The sequence below is a fragment of the Emydura macquarii genome, unplaced genomic scaffold, assembly GCF_026122565.2.
Source record: "Emydura macquarii macquarii isolate MOO-44397 ecotype Brisbane River unplaced genomic scaffold, CSIRO-AGI_Emac_v2 contig_2734, whole genome shotgun sequence".
NCBI classification, from domain to species: Eukaryota; Metazoa; Chordata; order Testudines; family Chelidae; genus Emydura; species Emydura macquarii.
Window position 1 is genome coordinate 380,201 of NW_027132871.1, and position 22,841 is coordinate 403,041.

Below are 22,841 nucleotides of genomic sequence, written 5' to 3' on the forward strand. Positions count from 1 at the left end.
GAGGTCCTGACTCACCATGCCACCAGACAATCCTGCCATGCACTCCACATCATCCTCCAGCTCCACTTCCTCATCCACCACTTCCTCATCTGGGTTGGGTTCTCTTGCCGCTGTCTCCAGTCCCCCCGAAGTATCCATGGGGATCTTAGTGGTGGAGATGGAGTCGCTGCTGAGGATGGCGTGCAGTTCCTTAGAGAAGTGGTGTGTCTTCGGTGCCGTATCAGAGTAACAGTTGGCCTCCCTTGCCTTCTGGTATGCCTGCCTCAGCTCCTTGATTTTAGCATGGCACTTCTGAGTGTCCCTTGCGTGCCCCTTTTCTTACATGCCACTTGCAAGCAAGCCCGCAGGTATCAAAATTCCTACAGCTGGCACAAAGTTGCGACTGTGCAGCCTCCTCTCCTCTCTCCAATTGCTTAGCAAATCCAACAATTCCAGTGTGCTCCACGCAGGGGAGCATCTGGTGTGTTCAACTGGCATGGTTAGCTGGGAAGAAGCTGTGTGAACTGTGCATGCTGGGCAAACTGAAAGAGGAATTTCAAAATGTCCTGGGCCTTTAAGCAGGGGAGGGGTGCATATCAGTGTACCTTCATGACTGCTCTGGTCAGCAGTTTGAACTCCGATGCTTAAATGTACATCATGGGACACCTCCTGGAGGCCAGTTAGGGTGAAATAACCAAGCATGTTGTCTACACTGATGCTCTGAAGGTGGTGGTCATTTATTTTGGGTAATAGTGGATCTAAATTACTTAATCTTTTTGCCACCATGCCTCATCTGTAAAATAGAGAGAGCACTTCCACCCACTTCAGGGGGACAATGCCCCGTCAGGTCGGGCTTAAGAACTGTGCTTCTTGCCCACAATCCTTTTCAATCAGCGACGAACACCGATGCTGCCATTACCAATTACCTGCACAAAAGAACACACAAAACTGCAGCAATTGAAATGCGTCCTTGAACAAAATGAAATTTTGGGAGAGGATTTTTAAAATTCAGTTGGAAACGAACCTGTCTGAAAATTGATCACTGTATAATTAAGTAGCTTCGTCTGCGAAGATTAAGTAGCATCTTTCATGCAGACAATGACAGAAAAAAAAATCAATTTCTTTCTTATCCAGACTTTCCTAGACTATCAGAATGGGAACTTAAATGAACCAAGGTATGAGAAAATGAGATTCAGGGAATAGAGACAGTCACAAAAGGAAATCTCTAGCTGAAATGCTGCAGAGACAGATTTTAGTGACCAAGAGGAAGACTGTCCAGTAATCTAAATATAAAAGTGATATGTGATAAGGTACTGCGGCTTTTATCCTTAGCCCCCTCCTTTTCCCGTATACATGTGCCACCTCATCATTTATCTCCCAATTCAATGCTTTTATTGTTGGTGAAAGCAGTCTTCTTTCATTACACTAATCAGGCTGTGATATTAAAGGTCCCCTTCAGGAGCTGCTTGCAGGCATAAACAGATAATGTAAAGTACCTTGTTGTCTGTTTCTTTTACTTTCCAACAATATTTTCAATGTCCAGTTTCTTTATTCAGATTTTTTCCAAGATGATCGTTATCAGAAATTCACTACTTCATGTTGATGATATTCAAGTTATTTTTCTTTAAAACTAACTGAATTTTGTATTTATCAAGTTTAGAATGTAATTAATAATCTTCAGTTTTTGTAAATAAACAATGAACAGCTGAAAAAACAGTTTGATGAACAATTTCACAAAATTTATAAAATTACTCTGAATTCTGAAATTTTTACAGTAACCAAACCTTAAATTAAGCACTACATACACCACAATAATACATTTATTTTTTTTCAGTGGAACATTAACACATGTTGACATAACATTTTTATTTTGGCATAATTACATTTTTTTCTAACTCAGTCAGCTTTGTTCTATGACCAGTGGTTAAACCAGGCACACACAAAATGGCAGATTTATTTTGTCCTCCTTATTTTATATGAAAAATCCACAATGCTTGTGGCTAAAAATATGATTTGCCACCATCCTCTCACTATTAGGGTTTTCTTTTTTTGTCTTAATGTTTCTTGACATCTCACAACAAGGCGCGTGTTATCTCTCAGAGAAGGCATCTGTTGCAAAAGGAGGAAAGGGGTTTTCCCCTCTTCCCAAAGAAGAGACTGCATTGAAAGTCTGCATGAATAAGCTCCAGAAGATGCTTTAGGATGAAGCAGTTGGAGTCTTCTCTTTTTAAAAATACGTTGTAGCAGTGTTCCAAGTATTTTTTGTCTGCCCATATTTTCAGACAAAACAACTGACTAGTTTCAAAGTTGACTTTATGGTCTTCTTAGGCTTGTTGCATTTTATTTCTCCATTTGGCACCCAGTCTTGCTCCCAATGAAATCAATAGCAAAATTCCCATTTCACTAAGGCCTTGTGTACACTAGCACTTGTGCTGGCAAAACTTTTGTCGCTCAGGGGTGTGAGAAAAACACATACCCTGAGCAACTAAGTTTTGCCGGCATAAGCACTAGTGTAGACAGCTCTATGTCGGCGGGAGATGCTCTACCATTGACATAGCTACCGATGCTTGTTTAGGTGGTTTTATTATGTTGTGGGAAAGCTCTTTCCTGTCAACATAACGCGGCTACACAAGCATGTTAACAGCGGCACATCTGTACCAATACAGCTGTGCTGCTGTAAGCTTTAGGTGTAGACGAGCCCTAAAATGAAAGCAGGATCAGGGCCCTTTAGTTTCTGGGATGACTTCTCACAGGCCCCAAATTCTGATTATTTCTAACATTGAGACCTAAGGAGTCTTTTCCCCTTCTAATATATTTAAGGCCAACTCCTGCCATCTGATACACAGCTGTAGAAATGATGTGAAGCAGAGAGGCTGCTAAGGGGAGACTCAGCAGATTGCATCATGATGCAGAGCTTCACTTCACAATGGTTCTCATTGTGGGTAGGCTTGGAATAAGTATATAGTTTGTACAGCCTCCAGCTCAATGCGCCTTGTTTGGGGATCTGTAGGCACTACTGTTATACAAATAAATGATCAAAATTGGGCATGGTTCCCAGATCACTGAGCCATAACTGTACTTAGGGAAGACTTTGTGTGCCATAATCACTACTGCAGCCCATGAGCCAGGCTCTGCCATGTGCTCAGCTCATGATCTCTTAGGTTCACTGTGGCTCCTATCACCATAGTATCTGAATGCTTGCTGGGTAATATAAAGCTAGACAATAAGGTCCCTTGGGAATTACAAGGAGTTTTCTTCTTCTCTTCTTTCCTGGTGAAAGAGCCTGTGCTTGGAGATTGCAAATAAGATCATTTAATTTTCAACCATCATTTAGTTATAGTGGAAATGCTTTGTTAGAGGTGGATCTTGCAGCAAGCAAGTCCTACGCATTTTTCTTGTTGGAACTTGGTTGTCATTTTATTGCTAGTTTGACCTTAGAATGGGAGGCTGGAGATGGGACAGTAGTTGGGAGTTTTGAACATAATGTTGGCTTTTTCAGGATTGGAGGAACTCCCCGCCCCCCCCCCCCCATCCCTCCCCTCTGGAAGATTGTCAGTTCACTTCTCTGAAGGTGGTGGTCATTTATTTTGGCTAATAGTGGATCTAAATTACTTAATCTTTTTGCCACCATTCCTCATCTGTAAAATAGAGAGAGCCCTTTTTTCCCATCCTTTCTCTTTTGTCTCTCTAGTTTTTCAAGCTCTATAGAGGCAAGAGGTGTGTTTTGTAATGCATACATATAGTGATGGCTCAGCGTAAGGGGGGGACCCAGTCTCATCAGGGGCCTGGAATCACTGCTATGATACAAATAATAATAGTAAAGAACACAAGCAAAACAATGTGATTTAATGTTAAAATCATATAATGTTTTTGCAAGATAAAATCATTCTACAACCGAAATTAACAGTTTAGGCCTAATCCAGCAAGGGCTCTGTGCCTAGAAATTCATGGGAGTTCTGTACACAGATCTGTCAGAGGATTGGGGGTGGGGGTCTATTTTCATGTAATTTCACATCAGAGTTTCTAATAAAATTTTGATAATCACCTTTCAGCAACTGTCAGAAACAACTTCCTCTGTAGTTTTATGACTTTTTCTCTTTGCTCAAGATGAACAACATAAAATTGAATAAAGAATTGCTGTGTATTTTTTTAAGGAGAATTCTATTAATTGGAATTGCACCAGTCTTCAGACTTCTGAATTGTAGTTTTTCCTTCCTTTCCCCTATGTTTGAGTCTTTCTGTATCATAGGTTTACCAATAGCCTTATAAATCCGAATAAGTCTAACAGGAAATACCAGTAAAACATTGTGGGTTCAGATTTTGTAGTCCTTTGCACAGATTCAGTCCATTCTTTCAGTTGTTCTGCTTGTATGAGTAAGGCAAGCAGAATTTGGCCCTGAACAAACCTGATCCTTCAAATTCTTACTTATGCAAGTAGTCCCAGTTGACTTGAGCGGCTTTGTATGTGAAAGGACTGAATCTTTGGTAAGAGTTGCAGGCTTTGGGGTCCTAGAATATTTAGATTTTTTTGCTACTCTACATGTTTGGTACAGAGTTACAGATACTGTGTTCTCAAGATAATGACAACTTTGGAGCTTTTGAAATGTCATGTTACTAATAATTGAAAGCATGAAAGATCTTTAATTGTTTGTGTGTATTAAATGTATATACTCAGCTATAACGTATAATAAAGTAGTAGTGTAATTAGAGAGCTCTGTAAACTATGAAAACTGAATATTTATTAACATTTTATTTGTTTATGGTTTATAATGATTATCTGTACTTTTAGTTAAATGAGACCAACTTTTCAAAGGACTTGAATACAGTTTTTACTTAGGATAAGAAACATGGGAAAGAACACTGCTAACTAAATTATACGCATGAAACCCATGAAACTTGAACAGTTGATATTTTATGTTTTCAATAGAGCAGCATGAAACAAATGCTTTGTTTTGTTTGTGCAAATGAGAAGACCATTGTAATGCAAAGCAGTTTCCTGAAAAAGCAAATGTGCGTTTTCTGTTGTAAATATCCCTGCTAAATGCTGCAGTAATTGCAAGCAGAGCTTGGTGTTTTTTCTCTCTTCTTTTCATTGATATATTTTAACAAGTTCTCTTGAGACTATTAAAATGTCTTAGTTTTTGGAACATGTGGTCCAGCGGGGATAACTTTGTCTACAGATGCAGTGGGTTGGCAGCTAGATTTTGCATGTCTTTTCATTTCTTTCCAGATTCTTTGACCCACTGTAACCTTTGGTCTCTCTCTGAAGGCAGGGGTGAAGGAAGTATGAGCAGGTGACTGATGATCACTGTCAATACAGCCTGCAGACAATATGGGAATTACTTTAGCAGTCTCTCACTTCCCTCCACTCCCCCATCTCTTAAACCAACAAATGCAAATAGCTCCATTCCCATTTGCTAGTATTTTGATGCTGCTGCTCAGGCAGCATGGGCTTTGTTGTAGACTTGCTTATTCAAAAAGGCAGTTTGAATCCTAGTAAGAAGAAAAATTATCTAATGGGACCTAAGCCTCCTTAATTGTCAATGCGGCTAGTATTTGGCCCTCTGGAATATAAAGGTAGGAAGATGCTGAAATAAACATATTTTATATTGTATTTCAACAGTACAGGAAGAAATGATTAGCATTGTTTGCATTGTTAGCCTTTGTTTAGTAAATAATATCAATCCTTTCTACAAAGGAATTGAAATTTGTCCACTGTGTAGAAACATGTACCTGTACTCCTAGAACCTGTTGGCACTAAAATTTGTCTTTGGGATTATCTGTGTATTTAAACATTTCATTTACCATGCAAAGGAGAATATGAAAGCATTTGCTAGATTTCAGTCTAAACAGACAATGAATCTATGAAGCACACATTTCTTTGCAGTTTCTTGACTTTATTTAGTAAGCACAATATTGTGTGGTATGAATAAAAATAGCAGTATTTTATAATAATTTCGTTTTACTTTCCAGATATGCTGTCTATTAAGAGTTGTCATTTGGAGGATTCGAAAGCATAACATAAGAGTGATGTTATTTGTACAGGCTAAAATTCAGTTAAACTTACAAGAATTCACATATAGTGGTACCTTATTTTAAGTTGCTATCATGTATAAATAAAAGGATAGTGATTACTTTCCTCATTCAAAAGCTCCTTTTTTTCAGTTACCTAGATGTAATTTGTGGCAGAAAATATATTTAATGTAATATATTTAGAATTATAAATTTTGGTAAAAAAGGACTTCTTAAAAAATTGCTTATCAAGGACATTTGATTCATAAATGAATTAAATAAAGCATACAAAAATGTATTTAAAATGTCCTAAAACTGTGTGAATTTGTATGAATAGAACTTTTGTTTTATAAGTATTTAAAGTGTCATTTTGGGATGCTGAGTTCACTTTACCTTGACATTTTCTCTTAAAATGGTTTATTTCCTTAAAGCTAATTCATAGGAGAATTACTTATAAAATGAAATATTCTTTAAGTGGAAAAAGCACCACTTATAAGGCTAAGCACTGGACTGTTGAGATGCACGTCAGATGTATGGCTAGACATTATTGTGTAGACTAATAGTAATGATCTGTCTAGATTCTCTTGAAAAATGTAATTTCTAGTTTTATTTGTGGTGGGGTTTTTTGCAAAATAAATCTTCATATACTAATAACACAGCAGAAAACAATTTGCTGATGTCCACAAAATTCTGGAAATGAGAATAAACTCTTAAAATCCATTGTGAACTCTCCTTTCAGCTTGCAGTAGTGTTCCAGATCAGGCATTTTGGCTTTGATTATGTCAGTTCAGCTTTAACCTTAACGCGGAATTTCTCAAGTTTTTTCGGTTAAGTATAGGGTCACAGATCTTAAGACCAGAAGAGACCATTATGATCATCTAATCTGACCACCTGCATCACACAGGCAATAGAATATTACCATGTGATTCCTGCATCAAGGAACCTCATATGTTTTAGCTTAGCCAGAAGTTATCCTTTAGGAAAGACATCCAGTCTTGATTTAAATACTGCACATGACAGAGAATCCATCAGATCCAACTGTTTTACCTCATATTTCTTTTGTGTGTGTTTGCATGTGCACATATGCATGTGGATGGGGGAAGTGGGGACAAGAGGAGGCTTATTTTCCTCTGTTTTATTTAAGGTTAGTTTTAATTTAACTTTTCTGTTTTGGGGTGCAAGGGTTGTCCATTTCCTCTGTTGCCTTTTATTGTCTCACCACTTCCTCAAAAGGTTCTATATCTCTGCTGATCAGCGTTCTCACCAAAGGACAATAGATAGTTTCCCTTGGAGCCAGTCACTGCTGTTTGAATAGGCCAGGGATCAGCAACCTTTTGGACGTGGCGTGTTACGTCTTTCCCCTCCCTGCCCCCTCCCATGTGCCATGGTTCCAGCGTCCTGCCCAGGAGCCACTCCCGGCCCCAAACAGCGCTGTGCGGTGGCTGATCCCACCCCCTGCCCTGCTCCTCTCACAGCACCCTGGCCAGGAGCTGCTCCTGTCTCCAAACAGCACCTGCATGGAGGCCACTCCCCCCTTCTGGCCCCACCCCTCTCCCAGCGAAGGGCCCATGTGACATCACATGGGAGAAGAATGGGGCAAGGAGGGAGGAGCGGCCGCTGCACAGCACTGCTTGGGGCCGGGAGCAGTGCGGCTCTGGCCAAAGCACTGCTGGGCCCTCATGGGAGAGGAGCAGGGCCAGAAGGGGGAAGCGACGAGTACCGCTCAAAATCATTGTATGTGCCACAGGTTGCCTGCCCCTGAAGTAGGCAGAGGAGACTCTGGAGACAAAAGTACTCGCCCATAAATGGTATATCTGTGTATGTAGAAACTCCTGTTGTGTTTTAATATCAGTTTGTTGCCAAGGAAGTTATAAATTCATCATGACTTCAGAGCACAATCAAATAGGTGAAAATACATTATTAACTAGGAGGCCCTTATTTAAGAGAAATCTGGTCATGACTTGCTGCCTGTCATTTGATCTAGTCACTCCTTGTGAACTACATAAGGTTAGTGAGATTTGTATTTGGTGGACATCCCACAAAGGAAAATTTTTGATACTGCAGGAAATTATTTAATAGGTGGTTCTCTTCCCTTGGATTCCATGTTGAATCCAAGTCAGTGGGCACTGTGCTGCTGGAGCACATTTTTTCAAATGAAATTTAAAACAGAAGTGCTGATGATTTAACATAATTAATCATTGTATGCAGTGTTGTAGCCCTGTTCGTCCCAGTATATTAGAGACTCAAAGTGGGTAAAGTAATATCTTTTATTGGATCCACATCTGTTGGTGAGAGAGACCAAGCTTTTAAGCTTCCACAGAGCTCTTCTTCAGGTTATACCCACCTTGTCTCTCTAATTAATCCTTGGCATTTTTCACAAGAACTTTGGGTGTTAAACTTGGTGTCTCAGACAAATTCCAGTTATTAAGATTTTGACTATAAAAACATTCTTCCTCTTTACTTGGATGTTGTTCTTCGCTTTCTGCTGTGCACAGTTGAATAGTTGACTTGTTCACCTCTGTGGCAGCTGTATTTAGAAGTGGACAAATTTCTTATACTATAGAATTTGTAAAGCACTTTGGGATCCTTCTTGATGAAAGGCACTATATGAATGTAATAGTAGTAGTAGTAATGGAAACTATGAGAAACATCTGTAATGTGAGTGTTTATATCAAATTATATCTTTTGTTATCTGAAAATTTCCTTTGTAGAAAACTCCCCTTTTAATATATTTTTATGGGACTGGATTCTGTTCTTTTGGATTTAGTTAAATGGAGTAGTTTGATACCAAACACTTGTTACATTTAGATATCTTCATTTTACATTTGTTTAAAATTTTAAATTAATATGTAACAAGTTTTAAAAAGTCATTAGAAAAGTTGCTTTTGTAGCACAAATTGATCTCCGGATAATGACACAAAATGCCTTCAGATTCTGGTTTTCATTTTGTTGATGTGTGGTTTATGGTTTTGTTTTTCTTCAGTTTCCATTACAAAAAGAAGTGCAAAAGCCCAGACTTCCCCTTCCAAAGTGACACGGCGTCCAATGCAGTCTCCACAAAAGTCTGCTCCGGTACCAGCACAATGTGGCAGGAAACCAAGTCGGGGCAAGCCCACTGGACAATCTACAGTTCCTAGGAAGGGAAAGTCTCCTAAAAACATTCCTCTGACAAAAAACACCTTTACTGAAAATACTGATAATCTCAAAACAAGGAAAAAAGGTTTAAAACCTGGAAGAAAGGTTAGTTACAGCTGCTACTTTAATTTGTATTGCAGAACTTTGTAGTGGTTGGTTATTTTGATGTACAGTCTGATGCTGTTTTCCCTTCAAGCACTCAGGACTTGTCTACACTTGAAATTTACTGAAATAAGTATTCTGGAATGCTTATTTTGGCATAAGCCCCCCATGTGGAAACTCTTATTCCTCTAGAGTCCCTTTTTCTGATTTAGCTTAATCCACTGGATTTATTGCTATTATTATTATTTATTATTAAGTTATTACAGAATGCCTATTTCAGTAAATTTCCATGTTTATACAAGCCCTTAGGATATTCAGATTTAATTATTTTCTTACTGAAATAAATGTTAAGTTTGCACAGTGTTTAACTTATTCTATGCCATGTTAGAAACCAAGACGGTGTATAATTTTAGATTGGAAAACTTAAAAAAAAAAAAAAAAAAATCTGAAATTGCATAAAAAGCTATTATTGCTGCATCGTGCAACATGTTGCTTAAGTTACTCTATATGTGATTTAAAATTCATCCCCTCTGTCAAGGGGGATAAATATAAACCTGTGCTGACTTTTGTAAAATAACTCCTCAGTTCTGATTAACAAAAGATTCTGTCTCAGTATTGTTTGAACGAGGTTTCTGTTTAGTTGTTTTTATTAATGCCTTTCTTGTTACCACACACTTTACACAGAAGAATATTTTAATTAACTCAAGAAATATTATACACACGCACTCTTTGGAACACGACAGATATTACCGAAAGAGAGATGAAATGAGTAAAATGTTCCATTGACTACATTGGGAGTGCCGCACTCCGAGAGCTTGCAAGATTCACATTGAATATCATGAAACCTGCACATGAACAGACATTAAATGTAGCAAAAGTGGTTTTTGCTACATTTTGCTACATTTAACGTCTGTTCATGTGCAGGCTTCATGATATTCAATGTGAATCTTGCATGCTCTCTAAGTATATGTTTAAGGCCAGTTCAGACTGATTAAGCCTGTCACAAGTTCTTTTTATGCTAGTCTGAAAATATGTATTTAGGGTAGTCAGTCTTTGATCAGTACATTGTGAATTTGTTTGAATTTCCTAATAATTCTCAGGTGGAAAAGCAGTCCATTTTGTTGAAATATGTTTGTTAGCAATATGTTTCACTGTTATCATTATGTAATAATCAGCATTCCTTCTTCGAGTGATATCTCCATAAGTGCTCCACTTGTAGGTGTGGCACTGCCCCTTGCATCTAGATTTGGAGACCTTCAGCGGCAGTGCCTATAGAATCGCACATGCACACTTCCCCCCTCTCGTGCAGTGCGCGGGACGTATATGTAGCACTGTGCGGTCTGACTGCCCCCAGTTCCTTCTCTACTCTTTGGTGTGGGACAGAATCCATAGCAGAGCCCACTTCTCCTGTTCCCTCAGTAGACAGTGACTTATCTGTTAGTGTAGTGTAGTTAGTATTTTTCTTTTTTCTATCTTAAAATTTTGTTTTGTTTTGTTTTGTTTTTGTTTTAACTTACCTTTACAGTTGTGTCATAGCTTAGGTTTCTGTTTTCCCCCGCTTCTTGCCCTTCCCAACTGGGAAGCCTTTTTCCTTCACCCTTGTGCCCAGATCTCCCAGGTTTAAGAGGTGCGTTTCTTGTGGAGCCGCTTCCCAGTAATAGATGGCCATCCGCAGTGCATGCTGTCTGCGAGAGGAACACAGCCCACAAAAGTTTTTCCATTGCCTCAGCCTGAAATCCAGAGCGAGAAAAGACCAGGCCATTCAATTAAAATTTCTCCTCATGGAGAAATCGATGCAACCATCATCGGACCCAGGCCTGGGCTCTTTCCTGGAGGGACCCTCACACTGTGCCAGGTCATCTGCTGATCTGCACTTCCCAGGTCTCTTGAAGAAAAAGCCATCCCTTTCTCGCTTAAATGAAAAGGGTTCCCTCCTCATGCTTTGAGACACAGCTCACCAGAACACCATTCCTGGCGAGGTCTATTGCCTCAACCTCATCTGAGAGGGAACAAGCTCCAGGGCCCATCCGAGTTCCTCCAGCACCGACACGAAGAAACAGTCTAAAGACCCAAACTGGGCAGATCTACAGGCCTCCGCACCGTTTTCCAGCTCTGGGGAACAAGACAAGCCAATTTCAGAAACTGTGGCACAGGCACTCTTTTTGGCACTGAGGAAAGCCCATCAAAGTCGTTTGCACCAGCCAAGTCTTCTGCACCGACCAAGTCAACGGCGTCGACCAAAGCTATGGTGCCACCTACTGACACCATGGGAGAATGCATCCTTCCATCGGCACCGAGTCATACATTGGCACTGATGATGCTTTTTACCCTTCCACAAGACTTTAGACCAGCGGTTCTCAACCTTTTTTTCCCCGAGTACCACTCGGGCCAGGTACAGTCGGGTCAAGTACCACTTGACCCGACTGTACCCGACCCGAGTACCACTCGGGAAAAAAAAGGGAGGGGACTTGCGGCGGGGTTTCGCGGCGGCGGCGGGAGGGATTTCCAGCGGGGTTTCGCAGCGGTGGGGAGAGACGGGCGGCGGAGTTTCGCGGCGGAAACAATACCCTTCTGCCGTTTCCCCATTTTCGGCAGCAGAATTTCGCAAGGGTGGGTGGGAGGGCCCATCCGGCGGCAGCGGATTCAGCGCCGCGCGTACCACCCAGCCCTCCGGTACGTACCACCGGTGGTACGCGTACCATCAAGAACCGCTGCTTTAGACCTAAGAACCTGCTGTTATCTGATGCTCCCTGAGTTTCTTCTCCTTTAACATGACTTCCGCCCTCTTCCAGCATCCTCTCTAAACTCACGACACTCCTCCCTTTCTCCACCAAGGACATCACCTCCCTTCCCCAGAAATGAGGAGAAAGATGAGGAGAGCTCCATTGCTCCCTCATCTACCAGACAACCCACACCCGCTCATCCTCACTATCCACAGTCTACATCTGGTCCACATTCTTGGTAGGAACCACCGTGAATGCAGCCACACGTTCACTGTAGCTGCAGTCCACACTAGGCATATTGGGACCCTTGGGCCGTGCACAGGGCACAATTTGGGAACCCATTTAGAGAGCAAAGCCGGAGACTTACACTGCTCCCTTCTCCATCGATCTCTCACCCTCCAAAGTTTGAGCCCCTACCGATACCAACTGAAGAACAACAGGAAGAGGAGGAGGGAGGAGGCTGCACCATCACTACATTTTTCCTCCTCCTCCCCTGACGAGGCTATCATGCCTCCACCATCTATATCTGCCCATGACTTCGGACGTTTTCAGGACTTATTCCTCAGGATTGCAGACCACCTACAGATTCCTTTGGAGGAAGTCAAGGACCAACAGCATAAACTGCTTGATATCCTCCACACATCCTCTTCCTCCAAGATCGCATTACTGATCAGTGAGGCTCTTCTCAACCCCATGAAGGTGCTTTGGAAGAACCTGGCATCCATTGCTCCGACCTGCAAATGCGCCAACAAAAAATTATGTTCCAATGAAGGATGCGGGATTTCTATTCTTGCACCCAAATTCTTTGGTGGCCAATGTGGTACAAGAGAGAGGCCATCAATAGCAATCCCGTTCTAGTCATCCAGACGGAGATTGGAAGTGCCTACATTTATTTAGACACAAAACATACTCATCAGTCACACTCCAATTTAGGATCTCAAACTACGAAGGCCTCATGGCTAAGTATAATTAACTTAAACTATTCCAAATTGGAGGAACTCTGCAATGATCTACTGGAGGCCAAGAAGGAGAAATTCCTGTCCCTAATATCAGAGGGATACCTCGTAGCCCGTACAGCCATGCAAGCCTCGTTAGACTCTGTAAACACCGCTGCCTGATCTGTCCTGACTGCTGTCATCATGAGGCATGCATCATGGCTCCACCTCTCAGGATATCCTAAGGAGGTACAAACCATGGTAGAAGACTTACCTTTTGAGAGCCAGAAATGTTTCTTGAGTGCACAGACAATTCTCTGCATTCCCTTAAAGACTCCCGATCTATACTTAGATCTCTCGGAATTTACATACCAGCGCCGAAGAGATGCTCAGGAATGTATCAGCTCCCCCCATGATTCTGACCACAACAGTGCACTCTTCCAAGGCACTATGACACCCAGCACTGAAGACAAAGGTCTCCTTCCAAACGTAGACAGCCCACTCTTCAAGAGGCTACCTCTCATGCACTCTCCCAGAAGCAACAATTTGAAGATCTGGTTGAGGCCCTGAGAAGCCTTCCCCTCTTCCAGTTATCCCCACCATCTTCGTTCCACCAGTTCGGCTACCGACTAGCTCCGTTTTCACCATCTTTGAGATAATCACCTAGGACAAGTGGGTTTTAGCGATAATCAAGGAAGATACTCCATCCCCTTCCTATCTATTTCACCCACCATCTATCTTTCTATCTCCTATCTATCCCTATCTATCTATTCCCCCCCCCCCCCCTGTCTCTCTTCAGGGACCTGTCTCACGATTCCATTCTACAAAGACAAATAAATCATCTTCTGCAACTTGAAGCCATAGAGCTGGTCCCTCTCCAGCACACAGGACAGGGTTTCTACTCCCCTATTTTCTGATCCAGAGGAAATCAGCCAGGGTGGATTGATTTAAATCAAGATGATTCATGATTTAAATAATCAAGGAAATCATTGATCTAAATCAAGTTTCCCACTGATACTTCTTCACACGTTTCTTAAACAATGGTGCGGAACTGATCACTAAAACATGTTAATTTACAACTCAGTACAGCATTTTACAACATCTAGGTGGGTATACTTTGTGTAATTTTTTAGATAACTTGATTTTTATTAATTTAGGAAATAGTACATAATACTCATTACCTGTGTCAAGCTGCAGATGCAGCATCAGTACATTAGGAATGGTAAGAACTAAATCACACACACACATGCAATAGCACTTATATTTTATTAAATTAAATCTTAAATGTTACATAAATGTTTCACATTTGCAATTGCAGCAGTCTCCTGAGTTGCCAGCTAACAGCTGTCCTTAAACTCTTTTTTTTTTTAATTTTCAAATTTTGTTAACTCTAACAAAGTCATCACAACACTAAACATACGCTGTCTTTAAAACTTCTACAACTAGCTCTCATCTTCCCCACTCCCATTGTCATTTTTATTCATAGACTGAAACAGAAATATGAGTTTTCCTGCTTTTTCAACACCCAGTCAATTTCTTAGCTTTGAGTGAATAATACCAAACGATAAAAGTATTCTCTCTCTGCCTGCAGAGGAAGCTACTGCTGTGAAAAGTTGGCTTAGCAACTGAAGGAACTCTGTTTCAAGGTGCCTGACTAATGATTTCCACCAATTCAGGGGAGTGACTTTGTTCAAAACATCATCAGTAAACATGTACTGTTCAATAGTTCTTCTCTGGCCCTGAAATTTATTATGATTGGCATACCTGAGGAGTGATTTTGAGATGCCCATTCCTTGGCAGCATCATCTTCTTCAGAAGTTAGGCATCTACCTTTACATCTGGGGTCGAGAATGTTTGCAAGAAAATGAGGTGGAGTTAGTGCTTGATCCATTTGCTTCTTTACTGCCTGCAGTTTAACTTTCTGGTGAGCTATTTCCTTCTTCAATATCTCTTGAAGTGCCTTCCAAATTTCAACAGCATCAGCAATGCGGCAACAATTTCTCTGAAGTTTGTTTGAGGCTATGGATATAGGCTTCAGTATACTGAGCATATTCCCTATATTCATCTTTAATCCAATGTTAGATACTTTGGATGAGATACTTCCATCTATTTATCACGGTTTTCTTCACAAAGTTTTATGAGAATAGGCCAGTTCTTAATAAATTGTTCAAAACAATCAACCACAGAATTCCATCAAACATCTTGAATGAGAATTAGTTTGGATCCTCCTGCTCTCTTCAGTGAAGCTGAAGCAAAATGGTTGATACGGAAGTATTTTGCGACTTCAACAACATTTTCTTTTATTTCTGAAGAAGACATACTTAAGTCTTTGGCTAAAAGATGCATTAAATGGGCACTGCAGCCATATGTTATTAAGGAGCATCCTTCCATTTCTTCTTCTAAGTATCTTCTCATATTTGCCACGTTTGCAGCATTGAATGAATAATACTAAACAATGAAAATATTCTCTCTGTGCCTTAAATATTCTCTCTGTGTCTTAAATAACTCCTCTGCCTTGCTTGACCCAGCTCCACCGCCACATAAACACAGAAAAACACCAATCCTATACAGCTTGTGTCTTTCTTTGCACATGTGACTTTAGTCTGCTCAGAAACAGAAACTGAAACAGAAACTGAAAGCCCAGAACTTTCAAGAAGCAAGAGCTGGTAGTTAGGCTGGACAGATTAGAGTCATCAATTCATTTTTATGAGACTGTGTAAGTGTAGGTTTAGCATGTTTGTGATAAGATTTAATTGTAACTGTTATTTTTTTAACAAGAGAGAAATTTAGTTTTTTATTGATGTTTTTAAAAAAATTAAAAAGCAATTTTAAATTAAAAAAATCTGGTTTTTTTTTTTTTTTATTAATTTATTTTTTTATTTATTGATTTTTATCCACCCTGCTGGCAACCCACCCGGACCTTTGCAATCTAGACAAGCTTGTCATACTGCAACATTTCAAGATGGTGACCCTCTCCACTATGATCCGAGTACTGGAACAGGGGGACTGGTTCTCGGCCCTCAATCTCCAAGATGCATATTACAATACTTTCATATTACAATACACCCTGCCACAGGCGACTTCCCCAATTCATTATGGGCAATGACCACTATCAGTACAAGATGCTGCTTTTCAGACTGTCCATGGCTCCTCGGGTGTTCTCCAGGGTCCTGGTGGTAGTAGTCGCTGTTTACCTAAGGAAACAAGGAGCTGTCATCTTTCCTGTCTTCTCAAGGCATCATACAAAAACAACGCTCTCTAAGCCATTCATACAACAATGGACCTATTCACGAAACTAGACCTCCTTGTGAACCTAGAAAAATCCACTTTAGGGCCATTACAACAACTGGCATTCATTGGCGCACAGTTGGATGCCATATAAGCCAGAGCCTTCCTACTACCTCACACATTCTTGGCTATAGTAGGTCTGGTATCCAACATATGGGTCTGTTTCCAGATCTCTGCCAGAATGTGTATCCAACTTCTAGGACACATGGCATATCACTTTTGTGGTCAGACATGCAAAATTACACATGAGATGTCTTCAAGCATGGCTCTGTACTATATTCTTTCCCACAAACACAGCTTCCACAAGCTGTTATCCATACCGATGAGAGTCAAGAACTTACTTCGATGGACACAGCCCAAGAACATCTGTGCCAGAGTTCCTTTCCTCCAACCACTACTGACCATGATCCTAACAACCGATGCCTCCTTAATTGATTGGGGAGTGTATTTCCATAATCACACAGTGCAGGCCAGATGGTTGCTAACTGAATCCACCCTGTACATCAGTCGCCTAGAGCTACAAGCGCTCCACAATACCTGCCAACATTTCCTCCCTCTGTTAGAGTATCTTACCTTCAGACTCATGATGGACAGTCTCGCCTACATGTAGTACATCAACAGGCAAGGCGGAGCAAAGTCCCATTCTTTATGCTTGAAGACGCTCAAATTGTGAAATTGGTGTATCCAACACATCACCATTTCAGCAGCATATCTCCTGGGACTCGAGAACATCACCATGGATGTACTGAGCAAGAGGTTCTCCCACGATCACGAGTGGGAACTGGACATGCAAGCACTTCAGCCCATCTTCAAACAATGGGGATGCCCCCCCCTCCCCATAGATCTTTTTGCTGTTTAGCACAATGCCCACTGCCCTCAATTCTATTCCAAAGCGGGGCTGGGATGTGGATCTATGGAGGATGGAGTCCTCATAATATGGGGATGCATCATTCCTTTATGTCTTACTCCTCCCCCTTACCCCTTCTATTCCGAATACTTTGCAAGATACAGGAGGACCAAGCTAATGTCATACTAATAGCTCCAACATGGCTACAACAGTATACGTACCTTCTCCACCAAGATTATCCACCAACTCCATTCGTGTATACTTGGTGGCAATCACTACTTTTCACTGCCCCATGGACAGTCATTCTGTTTTTATACATCCACTCATGAATCTGTTTCTGAAGGGTGTTCAAAATCTTTATCCCCACATACGAGATTCAACACCTACCCGAGACCTCGTCCTTGTCCTGCGTTCTCTGACTAGACCCCTTTTGAATCAATGGCAACCTGTTCCTATGTGCATTATCAATGAAAACGGTTTTTTTGTCACCATCATTTCTGCCCAACAAGTCGGCGAAATGGTGGCCCTTATGGCATATCCACCATACGCATTGTTTTAGAAGGACAAAGTTACACTACGCCCACATCCAAAATTTCTACCTAAGGTTCCAACATTTTTCTCCAACCAAAAGACCTTCCTTGCTTCTTCCTGAAGATTGAGGGGAGATATGATTGCTCTCTATAAATACATTAGCAGGATAAATACCAGGGAGGGAGAGGAATTATTTAAGTTCAGCACCAATGTGGACACAAGAATTAATGGATACAAACTGGCCATCAGGAAGTTTAGATTGGAAATTAGGCACAGGTTTCTAACCATCAGAGGAGTGATGTTCCGGAATAGCCTTCCAAGGGGAGCAGTGGGAGCAAAAGACCAAGCTGGCTTCAAAACTGAACTTGATAAATTTATGGAGGGGATGGTATGATAGGACAGCCTAGTTTGGCAATTGACTGATCTTTGACTACTGGTGGTAGATATGCCAATGGCCTGTGTTGGGACATTTGATGGGGTGGGTTCTGAATTATTACAGAGAATTCTTTCTTAGGTGTCTGGCTGGTGAGTCTTGCCCACATGCTCAGAGTTTAACTGATCGCCATATTGGGGTCGGGAAGGTATTTTCCTCCAGGGCAGATTGGCATAGGCTCTGGGGGGGTTTCACCTTCCTCTGTAGCATGGGGCACAGCTCACTTGCTGGTGGATTCTCTGTACCTTAAAGTCTTTAAACCATGATTTGAGGATTTTAATAACTCAGTCAGAGGTTAGAGGTTTATTACAGGAGTGGGTGGGTGAGGTTCTGTGACCTGTGTTGTGCAGGAGGTCAGACTAGATCATATTGGTCCCCTCTGACCTGAAGCCTCATAGTAACCAATAGGAGGCAGCTCTACATACCCTAGATATGAAACAAGTATTAGCTTTTTACTTGAACAGGACTAAACCTTTCAGAAAATCACGATTATTCCAGTCCACCACGGAAAAATGCAGAAGCACAGCCATATCTAAAGCCATTGCCTTTCAAAGTGGATCTCACGGTGCATACATTTATCTTACAAACTCCACAGTAGACAACCTCCTACTACAATCAGAGCACTTTCCACACACTCATTATCCACCTCGATAGCTTTTCTCTGTAATGTCCCCAGGGGTGAAATTTGCAAAGCAGCTCCATGGTCATCAACAGACACCTTTGCCCATCACTATGCTATTATGCACAACTCTGCAGCAGATACTCTCTTAGGACATGCTGTCCTATCATCGACAGTGAACGTTGCTCTGAAACCCCAGCCTTCCAATTAGGGACACTGTTTTTTAGTCACCTACAAGTGGAGCACCCATCATCACTCAAAGAAGAAGAGAAGATTACTCACCCTATGCAGTAACTAAGGTTCTTCGAGATGTGTCCCCCTTGTGGGTGTTCCACTACCTGCTCTCCTCCCCTCTGCTTCGGAGCCAAAAACATACGCTCTGTGGCAGAGAAGGAACTGAGGGCGGTTGGACTGCACAGTGCTATATATACGTTCTGCTCACAGCGCAAGAGGGGCAAAGTGTGCATGTGCAGCCCAACAAGCACTGCTGATGAAGATCTCCGATTCCAGGTACAGAGGACTCTGCCACAATTGCAAATGAAACACTCATAGGGGGACACATCTCAAAGACCCTCAGTTACTGCACAGGGTGAGTAATCTTCTCTTCCGTCTGTGCAATAGAAATAATTTTGCATGTGGTGTCTTTCATCCAATTGCTTCCCAACAGCTGCAGTAAAATTCAATGCAAAATCCCCCTTACATATATTTTGACTACTTTCCATTCTTTTCTCCCAATTTGCAATATGTAGTGTATTTTTTGTTAATTTCATTTCTAGTGCGAAAGGAAAACATTTGTCCCTTTTTATATCTGTTTTTATGTATTACTTTTTGAAAGTATGCTTTAATTTAGCAACACATAATTTAGCAAAGACTACTGTCAAAATAGACAGATCACATTTCAATATTTCAAAAATACCAGCTATAACTTGATCCTTACTGAGGATGTGGGGAGTAGCCAGTCAGCATAATCACTGTTGTGTTAGTTGTTGAAAATGTTTGTCCCTCCATGTCTTCCACATCAGTGTTCATATTAGTTTCTTTTCATGCCTCCATCTCTTCCCATTTTCCTCTCTATCACCCATGGCTTTCTGTGCTATTCAACAGCAATCACCTCTTGTGGTATTGTAGAGAGAGATTTTCTGGAATGTCATACTAGGAAGTTGGAGCTTTTGCTCTAGCTAACTACATGTTTGTTCTCTATGTCCAGGATGATTTGAGTCCTTTCTGTTACTTGATATTTAGGTGTATTGCCTCACTGTGGGAAGCTGCCACTGACTGACTTGTTCAGTAGAATATTATCCAATCTGTTCTAAACCATCTGTGCCCATCATCAGAACAATGTAACTCCTGCCACTATATCTATTATCCTTATAGCAACTTCAATCACCTCCCAGTGCCAAATAGGCTCTCCAATCAGCCCTTTCTGGCCTGTTGACCTTTACCAAATATTTCAGTCCTCGCCATATACCATGGATTTTATAACAAGCTAAAGCAGTTCTTTATAGATAGTGCAGCAATTTTCAGAGTGAATGCACATAGAAAGGCATAAACCCAAAGTCTTGTATTTTGGTTGTTATTACATACTTAAGAGAAATCTCACCGTGTCAATATAAAATTGTTTCTGAAATCAAATAATGACAGTAGATATCATAAAACTTGTTTAATTCTGGCATGAGTTCTTTAATATATGAGTAGCTTTTTAATACAATTTTTGGCCAAAACCAATCTGCATTGGTCCACGACTTAAGAGAAAGATGTGAACCTTTTCTCATCCTTTCCCATTCACAGTTGTACAGACCATCTCCCTTCTCATTTGTGTTCTCAACTTCCTTATGCCAACTATTTACATGGAAAAGCAATTGTTTACGTGGAAAAGTGGTACAGAAAAACATTTAGTTTGGGTTTTCCACAGACATCTGAGGGCATTGTGTTCCCAAATTCTATTGAAGGTTAGTGGTAGCGGGTTTTCTAGCTGTTGTACTCTCCTTTTGAAAACTCTAGCCTTAGTGAATTTGAGCTGAAGTTTAGATTTTAATGCAGTTCAGCAGCTAGAATTTAAGAGAACCCCCACCACATCACCAGCCAGCTCTCTGCTGTCTGCCAACGACGGTCAAACTTCTGTTTGAGTACATCTAACTTAGGGCATAATGTTAGTTTAAGTATTAGCAATAATAAGTTTATGTGAGACATATGAACGCATAGGAATAGCTATTTTTAAAAATGATGAAGTCACTGTTCTAATGAAGAAAAATGGGAATGTGGTTAGAAGTGTTTTTAAATCCCCTGTATTTTCATGTAAGCTCACAAAGTTAGAATAAGAAATGCTTTCAACATGTAATAAAGGGCCAGATTGTGGCTGTTTTATGCCTGTGTGTACTGAGAATCCTTCTCGTGTTCCATTTTTCCAATGCAGGAGGCAGCTATAATTTGTAGCATAAAGGGGTGGAGATTGGCCAACCTGCACTGTGAGCTGTGCTCTAGGCTGTAAATAAGGCTTTGTTTGGGAAAGAAGGTATAGAACATATGCAGTATTAGCAGCTCTCATGATTTTATCACAAGTTTTGTGATTTGGTGTTTTTACTTAAAGTGCCGATTCCTGGGAGACAAGTGATCATGTGAGAATCTCAGCCAATTTCTAGTGCTCCTGGTTGTGGAGAAAAGCTTGAAAATGTGACCTGAATTTACCTTAAAAACTCAAATGAGAAAGCAAATCGAGTTAACCAAACCTATTATTTTTAGGATATTCTCACAATTTTGGGGGGCCTGATGCCTGTTTCTATTAACATTTTGCACTGGCAATATTATGCTCATGTCTCTGTGCACCAATTTGCAGCTGCAGGGCAGTATTTTGGGAAGCACAATCTGCATCTGCGGAACAAGTGTAGTAGCAGCTGACAGTGAGCTTGTTCTCTTTCACCCTCTACCCAGCACCTCTGGAGGCATATGCCTTCTCTGACCTTCACAGGCTGAAAACCTCCAGCTACCCTCATGGTAGCAGTAAATCTTCCCTCACCACCACAGCCCTCCTTCCCCTAACTTCTTACATAGTCTGACTCTTAGATCCGCACATATGAATGTTTATCAAAACCAACTGCAGATGCAAAGAAAAGTTTAAGTGGAACTGAAAGCAGAAAGCAAGATACATTTTGCATGGTGTTTTTCTTCATTTAGCATGCAAGTGAAACACGATCATTAGTAACATTTCCACACCAAATGTACTGTTATGCTACTTTGGATGATTGTACTTCTGCTCCAGTGTAACAGGGCACAAACACAGCGGGAAGGATGAGCTAGTTGTGATATTGAAACAAATCTTAACTGAGGCTATAACTTTCAAAAATAATTTTTAAAATGATTTGTTTGGAGTGAAAAGATTAACATTCCAAATGCGGTGCCATCAACTGGCATGCTACTGATTTGACATAAATAATTCCTTGTTTCACTTCAGTGACCTCTGATTATGTGTGTGTTATTTCTTGTAGTCTTGGTAGCTTGTCTGGTATTTCCTTTCACAGTACAAGGGTCCTATCCAGCATTCTATTGTGTTTTCCTGCAGTACCCTTGCCATAAGGAGGCTGCCTGTTGGAGCTGCCTGACAGCCCAGCCAGCCTATTCAGAGAGTTGATCAGCTCAGAGCGTGAAATGGGGGAGAGTAAACCAACATGCCACCATGTTTGTGGTTGATAAGAGTTAGACAGGCATATGAGCTCCCTATTTCTTGACCCCTTAATGTTTGTCCCTCTCTACTCTCCTTTCTTAGACAGAGGTACTGGAGCTGCAGGTGTAATTTCCAGCTCAGGCAGCCAGTGCAATCTCCTCCTGCACCTTCTCCTCCACTTCTCCTGATCTAGCTATGAACGAGTTAGTGCATGAAAAAATAGAAGTGTAGCCATAGCAATAGGAGGGGCTACCCACCCAACCACTTCCTTAGGGTTTCAGATGGGATTGTGCTTGGAGCAGCTAGCCCATGCTGCTACTTGTGCCACCACAGTTATGCTTTTATTCTTAGTATGCTAGTTCAGTGAAAGCTAGCGCGGATACATCTATCAAAGCTGGAAATTACACCAGTGTAGACGTACCCATAGATGACTTCCGTGCGCCATGTCACAAAGCCATACTGCAAAGGTCTGGCTGTCTTGTTTTAGTTAAATACCCTGAAGGGGTTAATGTTTCTAGAACAATGTCTTCATATTGGGGAGTCTCACTGCAATGGATGGAACTCTCAAGGTGCGTGTTC

At 41.1% G+C, this 22,841-nt stretch overlaps 1 protein-coding gene across 7 annotated transcripts in view; it reads left to right on the forward strand.

Annotated features, from left to right (window-relative positions):
• Positions 1-22,841, forward strand: part of SCML2 (Scm polycomb group protein like 2) — a 188,664-nt gene that overhangs the window by 85,913 nt on the left and 79,910 nt on the right. For all 7 annotated transcript variants that reach the window (XR_010923262.1, XR_010923263.1, XR_010923264.1 and 4 more), the window contains one exon: positions 8,975-9,231. Coding sequence is in view for 4 of the 7 variants with exons in the window: in XM_067566080.1 (XP_067422181.1) it covers positions 8,975-9,231 (257 nt within the window). In the remaining 3 variants the exon portion in view is untranslated. The remainder of the gene's footprint in view (positions 1-8,974; positions 9,232-22,841) is intronic.